Genomic DNA, 13498 nt, shown 5'->3' on the forward strand with positions numbered 1-13498 from the left:
ATTAATGTCATCAGTGTGAATAAACCCTGTTATACTGCAAAGAGAGGTTGCTCTGGTTTTCCATTGTATACTGTGATGAAGCTGGTTGACAAAGTCAGTGCCTGAGCTCCACTCCTTCCTGTTCATCTTATAGTTGCTGATATCTCCCTAGAATTAGCTTCCTAAGTGAACACTCTTGAGACTGAATTTACGTCTGATCATTGGTCCGGGTTTTCCCGGTGGTGCCCCCCTGTAAGCTAATTTGATTATTATGCTTATGTAATAATTAATTAGTTATTAATTAATCAAATATTTTAATAATCCATAATTAATATTAATAATTATGAATTATTGCCAATGATCATATTTAGCTCTTCCTCTTCCCAACAATGTGTTAAAACTGGGCCGCTCGGCGCACTGTTTATTTGGCGTTTATAGAATGGACCTAACAATCATAACGTGTTAAAATGTGTTAAAACTAGTGACGAACATATACATACAGACACCCAGGCGGATTTTAGCTCTGTAACATTAAATAAAAAATCTGTAGTCAAAAAATACTGTGGGAGTGAATTTTTACTTACTTTGTGGAAAACCAGCTTCTCTGTGGATATCTCCCTGCAGCATGGATGAAAAGACTTGAAATTTCCTGGGCACATGTATTATGGTTCTCGTCACATGCTGACGTGATGATGTCATGTCCGCATTAACCAATCAAGAGAAAATGTGCATGTTACAACCTTGACCGACCAACCGTGTTACATTCAAGGCGGCTCTCCCCTACACAATGGTCCCTCCCTAAACCAGGTTTAGTAAAGGTTAGTAAAAGGCTGTGATGGTCTTTTCTGAATGCTTCTAACAGAAAGAGGCTTTAATTCATCCAAAACATTCCAAGTGTTGTGAAAGGAGAAGATGTTGAAAAGTATACACTAACAGAACACATAATCTGAGTGAGCATTAAGTTTATTTTATGTAGGCTTGAGTGAACATATTATTCTGTAGCCCTACTAACTGTTAACATATAGTAAATGTACTTGAAATGTCAAAGTTCACTTCCATGTATTGAGGAACATTTTGCTACATCATGTTGTTTGATATTTAATATTTTAAATATGCAGGAACATTACTGTCAGAATATTTCAATTTCATTTATGTTCTATAGAAAAATGTTGAACACATTAACCTATAGATGGTGCCTCAGATAAGCACAATCAAATGCTCTTAAATAGTGAAAAAGTACAGCTTAAGTTTTATAATCTGACTGTGAATAATACACTAAGAACAATACATTACATTTTCCCCTTGGCAGTGCATGTACTAGACTGTCTCAATTTCTATATATTGTCCAACAATGCCCACACAAAAAGGAAAAAATGACATTTTAATGTTGATGAATTAGCAAAGTAATTAAGACAGCAGAGTTGCATTTACCTCAGCAGCTTTAAGGGGAATACACAAGAGATAATGATAGATCAGATGTTACTAACGTTACTTTATTAACTACTTAACCATGTTGACTAATGCCACTGAGCCCTGTCTGGCTCTAGTCTGTACACAGTAATGACATTCTGACAGCAAAAAGCAAACTACACGCGCTGTGCTAAAAGTTAGCAAGCTAGCAAAAAAATGATCCCATTACAGCCGCCTTACCTGAGTTGCATCTCCCACCTGGTCACACGCCAGAGCTGCCGCCACAGGTGCTGCTGCTGATGCTGCAGAGGATGGTCCAGCAGCAGAAAACAGGGTTGTCAGTTTCTGACATTTTGCAGCAATGCCTGTCTCTTTTTTCCCTAATCTTCTCCGTGCCTCCCTTGTGCTTCTTCTCCATGTTTTTCTTCTCCATGACTTCTGATTGATTGATTGATTAATTGATTGATTGATTGATTGATTGATGCAGAAGGAGGACGGGACAGCCTGTGGCCCTCAGCCCTCGGCTGTGATTGGCCAACAGCTCAACGCCGAGGTGAAAGGGGTGTGACACACCCACATGGGCCAAAGATGATGAGCCAAACACTACTAGAGAAACTGTGAACATTGGTTATCATATTAAAGGCCAGCCCAACTGCGCCTAAAGTTTTTTTTTTTTTTTTTCCCTCCGGCTGTACCGGCCCACACTGACCCAGCGGCCCACTGGGAAATCTCCCGGTACTCCCGATGGCCAGTCCACCCTTGCTTATGAGTCACTCTCAGTGTGTGGTGGTGTATTTATCTGCAGAGACTCTGCCCTCTGCCTGTGTTAGGTGAGCTCAGGGCTTTATAAAAAGGTGGGGACCAGATGTAAGCAGCATATGTTAATATGAATAGGTGAATGAATGTTGTGACATTTGGATGATGTCTGTAGAAGGCTGACATCATGATGATTCACAGTAACACAATGACAAAGTCACTCTACTCAGTTTAGGGCAAAGCTCATTGATCAGGACATAGTAATGTTGAGCTACACATTTAACACCTGAACACATCTGATTGTTTTATTAATGATTTTTATCTACATCATTTATTCTTTATTCAGACTGAGGGGCTGCAGTTTGTCAGAGATCAGCTGTGTTTCTCTGGCCTCAGCTCTGAAGTCCAACCCCTCCCATCTGAGAGAGCTGGAGCTGAGCTTCAACAACCTGCTTGATTCAGATGTGAAGCAGCTGTGTGATCTGAAGGAGAGTCCACACTGTAAACTGGAGACTCTGGAGTAAGTAGAGGGTTGGAGTGGGTCCATGCTGGTTTCAGCAGTATTATATTAAACACAGTTAGTATCAGAGCAAAGATCCAGTACTTCCTGTAAACCTCAGACCTTCTCAGTGGCTCAAAGAGGGGAATGGTGACAGTCTTCAGGAGAGGACAGAGAGACAGACAGAGAGAACAGTCAGCCAATCAGATCAGAAAGAAGCTTGTTGAGATCATGTGTTTAAGTTGATGTGAAGACGACTGTTGTTGTGTTCATGTCTACAGGAAGTGAAGCTGGATTACAGCTGACAGCATCACAACATGTATAGAGACAGCTGTCCTCCTTCATCAAACTGTCACACCATCAAATCTGACCTTGATAACAGGGGACCTGTTATGCTTTGCTGTTTCTGTGTGTGTGTGTGTGTGTGTGTGTGTGTGTGTTTTATATAGCCTATAGTGTTACAATGAAGGATGTTTTTATTAAATGTGGCCAAAGTTTCAGATAATGAGGTAAATGTATGTAAAAGTAATCCCTGTGAACAAAAACCTCAGACTTCAGACTGTTGTGAATACCCTGTGTTCAACGGCTTTTTCTACTGAAGCTAAGATTTCTTTATAAGGCATACAACTATGAGGCGGTAATTCTAGTTTGAACATTAAAGCATGTAAACAGGCTGTTAATGAGCATAATATGTCCTCTTTAAAGTGTTTGTTGTTTTCATCTTTGTCACAGCTCTGAGATCAGTCTGACTGAAGCCTACAAATCACTGGCTCTTATTTTATAGAACCATCATTACATTTAGTAACCATGTGTTCTTTATACAGAGCAGAACCTCTGCTGAAGTCCAGTAATCACAGCTGATGTGTTGCTGTTCAGTCTTTGGATGAACATGTAGAACATTTAACATGATACATCTGTCCATCAGTCATTTGTTCTAACAGACTCAGTAAATCCATCATTAAAGTGAATCCCTCTGTTTGTGCAGCCATGATGCGTTCAGGACTCTCAGCAGTTTATTTCCACTGTGTACTTGAGTGAAATCTGCAGAGTAAACAGACTTGATGCCCAAAGTCTCTGCAGGTCTGTGAGCTTCCAGCTCAGTGAGTTCACTCCAACACGTTAACATGAGAGCTGGAAGGAAGCCGACTACGCTACACAGCCGCTCCACTCTGCTCTGAACAGGAAGTCCCTACTGGTCTTTATACTGGATGTGCTGCATCACTGACTGACAGCTGGTTTATAACTTCTCTTGTCTTCTTCTCTCATCAGATGGAGGCCATGAGAGATCAGCTCCACTGTCAGACACAATGTGAAGTCCACCATCATCCCTGTGTGTTCCTCTGGATCTGACAGTATCATCATCAGTGTATCAATGACTGCTCTGTCCTTCTACACTGAAACTCCTCCACTCCTCCTGCTCTGCACTCAACCACCTCCTCCACCCTCCACCTGGACCCCACCTGAATCTGACTGTAGATTTTTACTCTTAATGACGACATGGGGTCGGACTGGGAGCAAAATTCGGCCCTGGCATTTTCCATCTGGACGTTTCACATTTTACAGTTTTCTCCTTTAACAATTTCATTTATATTTTCGACTCAACTCTGCTCTTTCTGTCTTTATTTCATTTGTTTCTTTCTGCTTCACGTCTGACACCACATGGACAGAACCACTTGAAAGGGTGGGGGGAGATGACAACAGTCCGTACCACTGCACCTGCCTTTCAGAATAGGTAGTGTGTTTTGGGGCCGTGTAACCTCTGCTCAGATGAGCTGTTCCAACATCAAGTCAGCCAAAACCAGCAGGTCCATTTATTCCCCACTTTGCTGGTGGTCCAGTCCATTTGGCGTTTGCCAGAATTGCCAGATTACCAGTCTGAGCCTGTCTCCACACTGTTGGTCTGGCTCTCTGGATGTGGACTGTGGCTATCAGCCTGCCATGGGGCGGCTGATTACAGCCGTCATTCTCCCTTCCTTTAACTATCTGCGTGTTGGTGTTTCCAAATCCCCTTCACTACAGGAAACAACAACAACCTGCGAGCTAACAACTTACACACTGAAGATGGCGAGTTGTGTCAAAGATTTGGATCGTGCAATAAGGTGTGTCTGCTTTGTTGTTTCAGGGAATTGTTTTAAAAATCTACAACAAATCAAACAACTTGTGAACGCACCTCAGAAAAGCCCCGACTCCGTCTTGCAGGACTATCATGCCTGATGTGGATCTGTTTCCTGACTCGGCCAATCAGAGTTGATATGTCACATCTTGTAACTCTGGCAGCAGCATGCTTCAGTCACCGTGACTTAACTAATGTACCGACCCGTTCCACTTCACAGGAGCTTCTGTGTTACTGTTGTCATGACGATCTGCTGGAGCCACATACAGCAAATCATCTGTGGTTTTAACCGCTGAGCTCCTCCAGAGCTGAATATAGTCAGGCTTCACCTCCACAGCTCTTATTCTTATTCTTGTCTTTATTCTATGGATGTATATATTGTAGTAACCATTATAGCACAATACGTATTGTATATTTCTGAATGTAACACTAGTTTATATAGTGTAATGTAGCACAGTGCACATATCTGTATATTTTTACACACTCACAGACTCAGCACACTGAAGATATTTTATTCTTACTATCTTAAGCACTAGTGTTAAACATTGTTATTTCTATTTTATTGGATTGTATTACTTTATATTCACATACTTCTATTTCATCCTCCTATTTTTACTTATAATTCTTTAGTCTTTACATCAGAGCAGCTGTAATGAATCACAATTTCTCCTCAGGGATCAATAAAGTATTTCTGATTGTGAAAGGTGAATCACACAGTGACATACGACCGTTAATAAGGATCGGAGGCCCCACGTTATGATATGATCAAGATGTAATATTATTGTCATTTTAAATGTTTTGCGATACGCTGAGTATTATGATAACATTTATGTTCCATAAAGTCACCCCACAGCTCGATATTCAGAAACTTTTCATTGTTGTTCGAACTTTTTGTTTTGTAAGATTTAGGTCTCCCCTTAGATTATAACCTCCCTCCCTTTCTGTGAACATTTCCCGGCAGTAGATTATTTCTTGCTTTGTACATTATTATCACTGTTTTGAACAAACAGTGGGTTTGTGTGTTCTCTGTATCCCGCCTTGTTTATTGTTCTTATTGCTCTTTTCTGTATTGTGCATATTGGCTGTAGAGTGCTTTTATAGATGTTTCCCCAGACCTCCACACAGTATGACAGATATGGTAAATACAGTGAACAGTATAGGCTGTGTAATGATTTGTGATTCAGAATGTGTCTTGTTTTTCCCAGTATTGCAGTGCACTTTGCCAGTTTTCATCGTATGTGGCTGTCATGAGATTTCCAGCTGATTTTGTGGTCCAGGATCACCTAGAAATTTTATTTCATAAACTTGTTCTATTTTTATATTATCTATTGTCAGTTCTACTTTGAAATCAGGTTTATTTTTTCCCATTTTTTTCCATTAGTTTTGTTTTGCTTAGATTTAATGATAATTTATTTCTGTCAAACCACAGTTTTAGATGGCGCTCTCTGTTCAACAAAGGGTTCCAGGCACACTGGACTGTCGGTCCTTGAGCTGTTTTCTTTAAACCAAGAGCGCCATCTAGTGGGCTCAGAAAATAAATCATTACATTTCAAAAACTCCTAACTTCTCTATCTGGACAAAAGTATGTGGACATGCTCACACAGCAGTGGTGGGATGTAACTAAGTACTGTACTTGAGCAACATTTTGAGCTCCTTGTACTTTCCATTGACTTTATACTTTTATTCCACATACCTTTCACCATCTGTACATCTTCTCAGGTTTTTGATGAGCTTTACTTTAATATTTAAATCTAACAGTACTTTGTTCCCTCATCTTGAGTCATCTGATCATTTGAGTCTGATTTTGAATGTTTGCATGGAGTTGATCAATATTTAATAAAGCAGATATTTCCATGAGCACTCAGTGAGTTTAATAAGTTCATGTCAGATCCTTGTTGTCTTGTTGTGTTCTGTGTACGTTTCTGAGACTTTTCTGAGCAGCACTCTGGACTCTGCGTGTCCACCATTCAGCTGGATTATCATATTCGTATTTCAGATGAGAACAGAGGTGAGAAACATAAAGTGTGTTCATAAAGTCATGTATTTCCCTCTGTGTGATTTAGTGCTGAATTCTCTGGACTCTGGTTCTGCTCCAGGTGAGATTAGAACTTATGATGTAATATATGAAACAACACAGTACATGTACTGTAGGTAGTGGTGATGTGACTTTAAAGACTGTCCTCCTGTCTCCGTCCCTCCTGTAGTCTCTCTGAGCGTTTCCCCCAAAAGATCCCAGTTCTTTAAATATGACAGTTTCTCTGTGAGCTGTGAGGGAGAGGAGCAGAGCGAGGAAGAGGTGGCTGGATGGAGAGTGATGAAGAGGACGGAGGATGGAGAGGTTTGTCCTTGCATCATCTCAGACATGGTTATGACCCTGGACCCCAACTGTTTATTCACAACACATGCGGTTTTGTTACCCACAATTCCTCTGCTCTGTCCCCCTTCAGGTGCGTCCATGTCCGTCCTCCTGCTCCATCACTGCTGCCTTCCCTGCCACAGACAGCGGAGTGTACTGGTGTGAAACTGGACGGGGAGAAACCAGTAACAGTGTCAACATCAGCGTCACTGGTAGGCCAGAGAGATGAATATAGTGAATATTGGTGCTGCAGGGACTTGTGTTGGATTTCATTTAGAGGTGACGTTAGAAAGGAATTTACCTCAGACAGCACAGAGGGGGTTTAGTTTCAGGGTTTCGTTGAGACGAGACGAGACGAGACAAACCTTAACTGATCCCAAAGAGGAAATGTAGTTGTGGCAGCAACATAAGGACAAAAATAGAGAACATAATAGATACATGTGAGTATATACACCGATCAGCCAGAACATTAAAACCACTGACAGGTGAAGTGAATAACATTGATCATCTTGTTACAGTGCAGTGTTCTGCTACAATACACCATGCCACTCCACAAACACTGCTCAGGAATGAGACAAAGAGCTCAAGGCATCGACCTGGCCTCCAAATTTCTTGGATCCTGATCTGATCAAACATCTGTAAGATGTGTTGGTGCCCCACCTCACAACCCACAGGACTCAGAAGATCTAAAGGTAACGCCCTGGTGCCAGACACCAAAGGACACCCTCCAGAGGTCATGTATCCATGCCTTGACAGGTCAGAGCCAAGTCCGGTCCAAGGAGGACCCACCATGGATCAGGGGTACCTCTGGGGTAACAGCACGTCCCTCAAATGTTTGATCAGGTTGGGATCTGGGGTATTTGAAGGCCAAGTTAATGCCTTGAGCTCTTTGTCCCGTTCCTCGGGTCATTCCTGAGCAGTTTTTAGATCACTGATGTATTCAGGTGCCTGACCATGAAGGGCTTACACGTGAAAACAAGTATCTTGAAATGAATCAATAGGTATAGAGTCCCTCTGGCAACCAAAAATGTATTTAAGAAGTCCTTCATCCCAAGTGCCATCAGTGTCCTGAACTCAGCAAAGTGACTGATAAGTTTTAAACCACAGAGAGACAATGAGCTGATTTAATGTGTCCAAGTGTTTTGTAACTCATCTGTGAGCTGTCTTCAGATCATCCACAAGGCTGCTGCTCGGCCGTTAACCAGGTCAACCGACATCACACCCATTTTCGTTTCCTTACCCTGGCTCCCCATCAGGTTTGGGATAGAATATATCTTTATATATATGGATAATCATCTCCAGCTCAGCTCGAGACCAATATTTCTTAGTTGTACAGAACAAGTTCGGGTCAGTGATTTAACATGATGATCAAAAATGACACCAAGATTCCTAAAACTTGACCGTATAGCTGACTAAAGGGACCCAATACTCTGGGCAGCCTTTGACGCTAGACTCATACTAATAGTCACACAACAGCAGCACACGCCAACAGCGGAGGTAACCACTGCCGTACATGATACAGATCATATCAGAGGTGACCAGTATCAGCTCCTCATAGATGATGTGTTTCCTCTTCATGTCCGTCAGCTGGTTCAGTGATCCTGGACAGTCCAGTCCTCCCTGTGATGGAGGGACACGATGTGACTCTGAGCTGCAGACCAAGAGTCACAATGTCTTCCTTCCACCTCACAGCTGATTTCTATAAAGATGGCGTCTTCATCAGGAGCAGCTCCACAGGAAACATGACCATCCACAGTGTTTCTCCATCTGATGAAGGACTCTACAGATGTAACGTCTCTGGAGCTGGAGGATCAGCAGACAGCTGGCTGACTGTCAGAGGTGAGGGGGGTTTCACTCAAGTTACATTTGTCTTCAACTCTTCATACATAAAACCAGCAGTGCAATGTGATGGGATTTAAAGTCGAGTCCAAAAAGCTCCGACTGCTGACGAGCACCAGGAAGTCTCTCAGATTCAGTTTCTCTCTGCAGCGCCTCCTGCAGGCCGTGATCCTCCACCTCCTCTGCTGTCTGTCTCCGCTCTGCTGCGCCACCTGGTGGCTGGAGCTCCTTACCTGCTGTCCACCATCTTACTGGGACTCATTTACAGAGACAGAGCGAGAGGTGAGAACAGCTGCACTAACTAAAGCTCAAACTCAGATTGTTGAATTTACAACACATATATATGCATAATACAATATTTATGTACAGATTTATAATCATTTGGCGATTAGCGCCACCTCCGGGGGGGCGGAGGGTGCTCGACCACCTTCCCCCTTTTTTTTTTTTTTTTTTGGTGCGTGTGTGTGTGTGTGTGTGTGTGTGTGTGTGTAGGCCTGCCTGTGCCATTTAACAATAACATTTAACAATTAATAATAATTAATAATAATTTAGCTAAATAAAATGACCTTGCTGCAGTCAGTTACATGATGACCTTTAACCTTGTTCATCCTTGATGTGCCCCGACACGCCCTCACGTGCCCTCACTTGCCCTCCCTGATCTGACTGCGACTGACAACACCGGGATGCTGCAAACTCTGCAGGAGATGCTTGGAGGGCTTCAGTATGTTCTTTGTGATGACAAAATAGAAAAGCTTCCGCAAAATATATCTAAATTCCATAAGCAAATGCTTTTAGCATGGTCACTAATCTATAAACATAACTTCTCACCGCATAGGTGTTATATCTGGAATAATGGTCACATTACTTTTAAAAACAAATCTTTATTCTTTAAAACATGGTTTGAAAATGACATAATCCTAGTGACCCAGCTTCTCAATGGTAATGGAAATGTACCTAATTATTCAGAATTCCTTCAGACCTTCCATATTCCTGTGACTCCTAGAGAATTCAGTATAGTAATGGATGCCATTTCCTCTGCCATTTTAACGCTATTAAAAGGGACTAAACTGCCCACTTGTTTACCACTGAACCCAAAAACCGCCGCAGTGGGAGAAATGTGCTTCTCTAATAAGGTAAAAAACAACAACCGTGTTATTCCATCTCTTTTTCAGAAAGACATAACTACTGTTCCTGCTGCTGTTCATTACTGGGCAGGGTTTGTCCCTGATTTGGAATGGCGTAACATCTGGAGTCGACCTTATAAGTATCTGCTCACTAATAAAGTGAGAGAAGTGACCTTTAAGCTGATGCACAGACACTACCCTGCTAAACAGTATCTGCTGAAATTTAAAAAGGACGTGTGTGTTGACTGATCGTTATGTGATGTGTTTCCTGAAACTGCTGTCCATCTTTTTTTGGCAATTTCTCCACTCTAGTAAGTTTTGGAAAGACTTCACCCATTTTATTGTTGTTAAGATAGACTCTGACTTTGGTTTATATTGGAAAGATGTATTGTTTGGTGTCCATAGCAACGAAAAGAAGAGACATACAAAATGATATGTTATTAACTTATTAATTATTTTAGGAAAATGCCACATTCATGAGGATAAATTTAGTAACGCAAAACCTTCATTTATTGTATTTGAAAAGGAAACCAAACAATATGTAAAAACTATTAGTGATTCAAACAATAAGAAAGCTGCTAAAACTCATGAGTTATGTACTTTGCTTAATATTTTCAAATGAAACTCCCACTGGCTGCTATGTTGTTGTATATTAACGACTGTGTATCTGTGTTTTTCTATTGTTTGTTTGTAATGTTTCCTGTAAATCAATCAAATAAAATAAAAACTCTGCAGGAGAAGAACTGACGAGCTTACAGGAGTTATTTATCTTCAAATGCCGGTAAGTAGGGTTTGCAGCATGTGCACGTTGTTAGAATAGATGTGTATTTTAAATATGACAAAATATTGCTTTCACAGCAGCAAAGTTAATGTTTACAACAGCAAAATTATTATATAAACTGAACAATATCTCAGGAGGAAGAAATACTCTAGTCAGCCTTGGCTGCAGCCTCTCTCAGCAACCAGTCTCCTTCAAACCATCAGCACTACAGCAGGTCAGTCACAGTGAGCCAGTTCCAAGCGCTGTCAGCAATCTTTGCATCTTGTTATTATCACATAACACTTGTTTAATCAGGTACCATCTCTCCCATGCTTGTTTTAATATCTACAGTCTCAGATCAACACATCCCTCCAAGACTTCAAGCAGCAGCAGCCCCAGCAACCCCTCAGCAGCAACTGTATACCCCATCAGGTAAAACACAGGCTACTTTTGCTTTGCTTTGTCCCCACCTGATGAAATGGGATGGGGACACTGATATAGTATGATGCCATTTCATGTTACATTCTTTATGAATATAGGTTGCTATAATTCAGCTAGTTATGCTGTAAGTTATGTCGTCATAAGGTGTTTTAAAGTCTTGTTCCATGTGCCCCTTTTTAACTTTCAGCGCCTGCCCCTCCAAAGGCCTCTGCACGGCCCTGTCTCACAGAAATACGTGAAATGACCACGACCTCTTAACACCGCATTCCGTGGTGGCAGCACGTAATGGGTTGAAATTACGTGCCGGTACCACGGAAACAATGCCAATGTAAAGTCAGCTCGGATTCATTGTCGTGGTGGACACACGGATTCCCTGATTCAACAACATCACGTCAACCTGATTTTCCTCAGTGATATCTTTAACATTCCTGTATACACACAAAAACATGAAAGTGTCCTTGATAACTCAACAATATGACAGGTTAATGTCAAGGCCATGAAATAAAATCAATGTATTTTGCCAGCTTTTGATAGCGTAGGGCTTTAAGGGCATTGTGCTGTGGGCGGATGGGGCGCGTTCCACTACTGTTTTGTAGCTACTGTCTGCCGTCTGTGGGCTTCATTCCATTTCAAATTGCCGACCGTCTGCCGTAACCGAATCCAAACGTCACTAATAAATAAATAAATAAATAAATAAATAAATGAATAAATAAATAAGAAGAAAAAAATAAGGCTGAGCACGGAAGAACCAGAGAGGATTTTATTCTTTTCAGGCGTTGCAGTACGGCTCAGAGGACAACGCCACCATCATCGTTGTCCCTTTCAGAGCCTGGGGGAAACATCAGAGCTCCACCGTCGTCTACAGCATCAGCAGAAACTTCTGTTACACACACACACACACACACACACATAAAAAAACCCACCACAGAGCTTTATAGCCAACACCATGAAGTTGACTTCAAGGACACAAACATTTTTTAATGATTATAAAACCCCCTGAATTCATCTGACAACACCCAGCGGAGAATCCACAGTAACTTCAGAGCTTTAGAGTTGACTGTAGTATTAATGTGTGTGTCAGCTCGTCAACCGTGTACATAGGATGTAAATTAATATGTTGTACATACAGAGAGGTTTGTTGCAGTGTTGTTTGTCAATCCGTGTTTAGACAAAACATTTAACATCCCTCCTGTATTTCTGTCACACTGACAGTTCGCCCAGTCCCATTTGAAATGTCCAAAATGTCGACTTGTCAGGAAGAAAGTTTTGTTTTTTGAGTTTTGAGGTCAGAGTGGATTTGATGTGTTTTTTACAGAGGTGATAAATGTGGGTTTATTTTGTTCCAAACAAAAAGAACCCTGTCACTGAAATGTCACTTTGCTTCATCAGATCACATAAAATGCTAAACATTTTTAGCCGTTTGAGTGAAACTTACTGATGTTGAAAATGGCCAATTTTATGTCACAAGTAAAGCAGATGAAACACAGATGATAAATAACACATGAAGAAATGCAGCGGCAAAATATATTTTAGCCACCTAGAAATAAAACCAATATGTGTGTGAACTTGAACCACTTTAGCTTGCTGTCAAGCAGTGATTTCCTACAGGGGACTGAAGCCGTTATTGTGTTCATGTGTGACTTTGGTGAATGTGAACTAACCCTTTATGATGCAGTTAAAATGGACAAAAATGTGAATAACTGCATTGCAGGATGATTTAAAATGTGCTCCTAAAATGTCCAGTCAGAGGCGACAGTGCTGCGACTGAAAAAACAGTTAGTCTGGAGCCATCCTGGTTTGAACCCAGGATGGGGGGGCCCTTCTGTGTGGAGTTTGCATGTTCTCCCCGTGTCAGCGTGGGTTTCCTCCAGGTGCTCCAGCTTCCTCCCACAGTCCAAAGACATGCAGGTTAACTGGTGACTCTAAAGTGTCCGTATCAACTGTCCGGAAATTGATGGATGTTCCAAACAGATGTTTTCTGAGCATTCCACAACGTTCCCAGTGTTTTGTCGCCCCCATCCCAACTGTGCTATCTGAAGAACAGTAGAGTCAAGAGCAAAGGCCACCACTTTCAGGAGCCATGGAGAGTTTGCTCTGAGGAGGCTGCATTAAATGTGGTTGTACATGCACAATGACAATAAAGATATTCTGTCTTATTCTACTCTAAGTTAAATACTTTTTACTGTCAGATGAAACAGTTGTGTTTGTCTCATGTGTTTGT

The 13498-nt window shown here is 41.5% G+C and overlaps 2 protein-coding genes across 4 annotated transcripts in view; both read left to right on the top strand.

Moving 5' to 3' along the window:
• The window catches only part of LOC144459647 (uncharacterized), a 52177-nt gene extending 49298 nt beyond the window's left edge, over positions 1–2879 (top strand). The window contains 2 exon segments of the mRNA XM_078164039.1: positions 2492–2675; positions 2677–2879. Of these exon segments, the coding sequence (XP_078020165.1) occupies positions 2492–2675; positions 2677–2727 (235 nt within the window). The 3' untranslated portion in view covers positions 2728–2879.
• Positions 2880–3926: 1047 nt separating this feature from the next.
• LOC144459633 (uncharacterized) lies at positions 3927–13431 on the top strand. Of its 3 annotated transcripts, none has more exons than XM_078163949.1 (9): positions 3927–6853; positions 6962–7095; positions 7205–7325; positions 8806–8952; positions 9103–9234; positions 10812–10857; positions 10992–11071; positions 11188–11268; positions 11465–13431. In XM_078163949.1, exons 1-9 carry the CDS (start codon positions 6754–6756, stop codon positions 11533–11535), a joined length of 912 nt encoding a protein of 303 aa, XP_078020075.1. In that variant the 5' UTR covers positions 3927–6753; the 3' UTR covers positions 11536–13431. The 3 variants fall into 3 exon arrangements, with proteins under 3 accessions (XP_078020075.1, XP_078020074.1, XP_078020076.1); XM_078163948.1 differs by having other exon boundaries at positions 8701–8952; positions 11465–13429; XM_078163950.1 differs by having other exon boundaries at positions 3927–6765; positions 8701–8952; positions 11465–13429.
• The last annotated feature ends 67 nt before the right edge of the window (positions 13432–13498 follow it).

Source organism: Epinephelus lanceolatus, chromosome 22, assembly GCF_041903045.1.
Source record: "Epinephelus lanceolatus isolate andai-2023 chromosome 22, ASM4190304v1, whole genome shotgun sequence".
In the NCBI taxonomy this organism is placed as follows: domain Eukaryota; kingdom Metazoa; phylum Chordata; class Actinopteri; order Perciformes; family Serranidae; genus Epinephelus; species Epinephelus lanceolatus.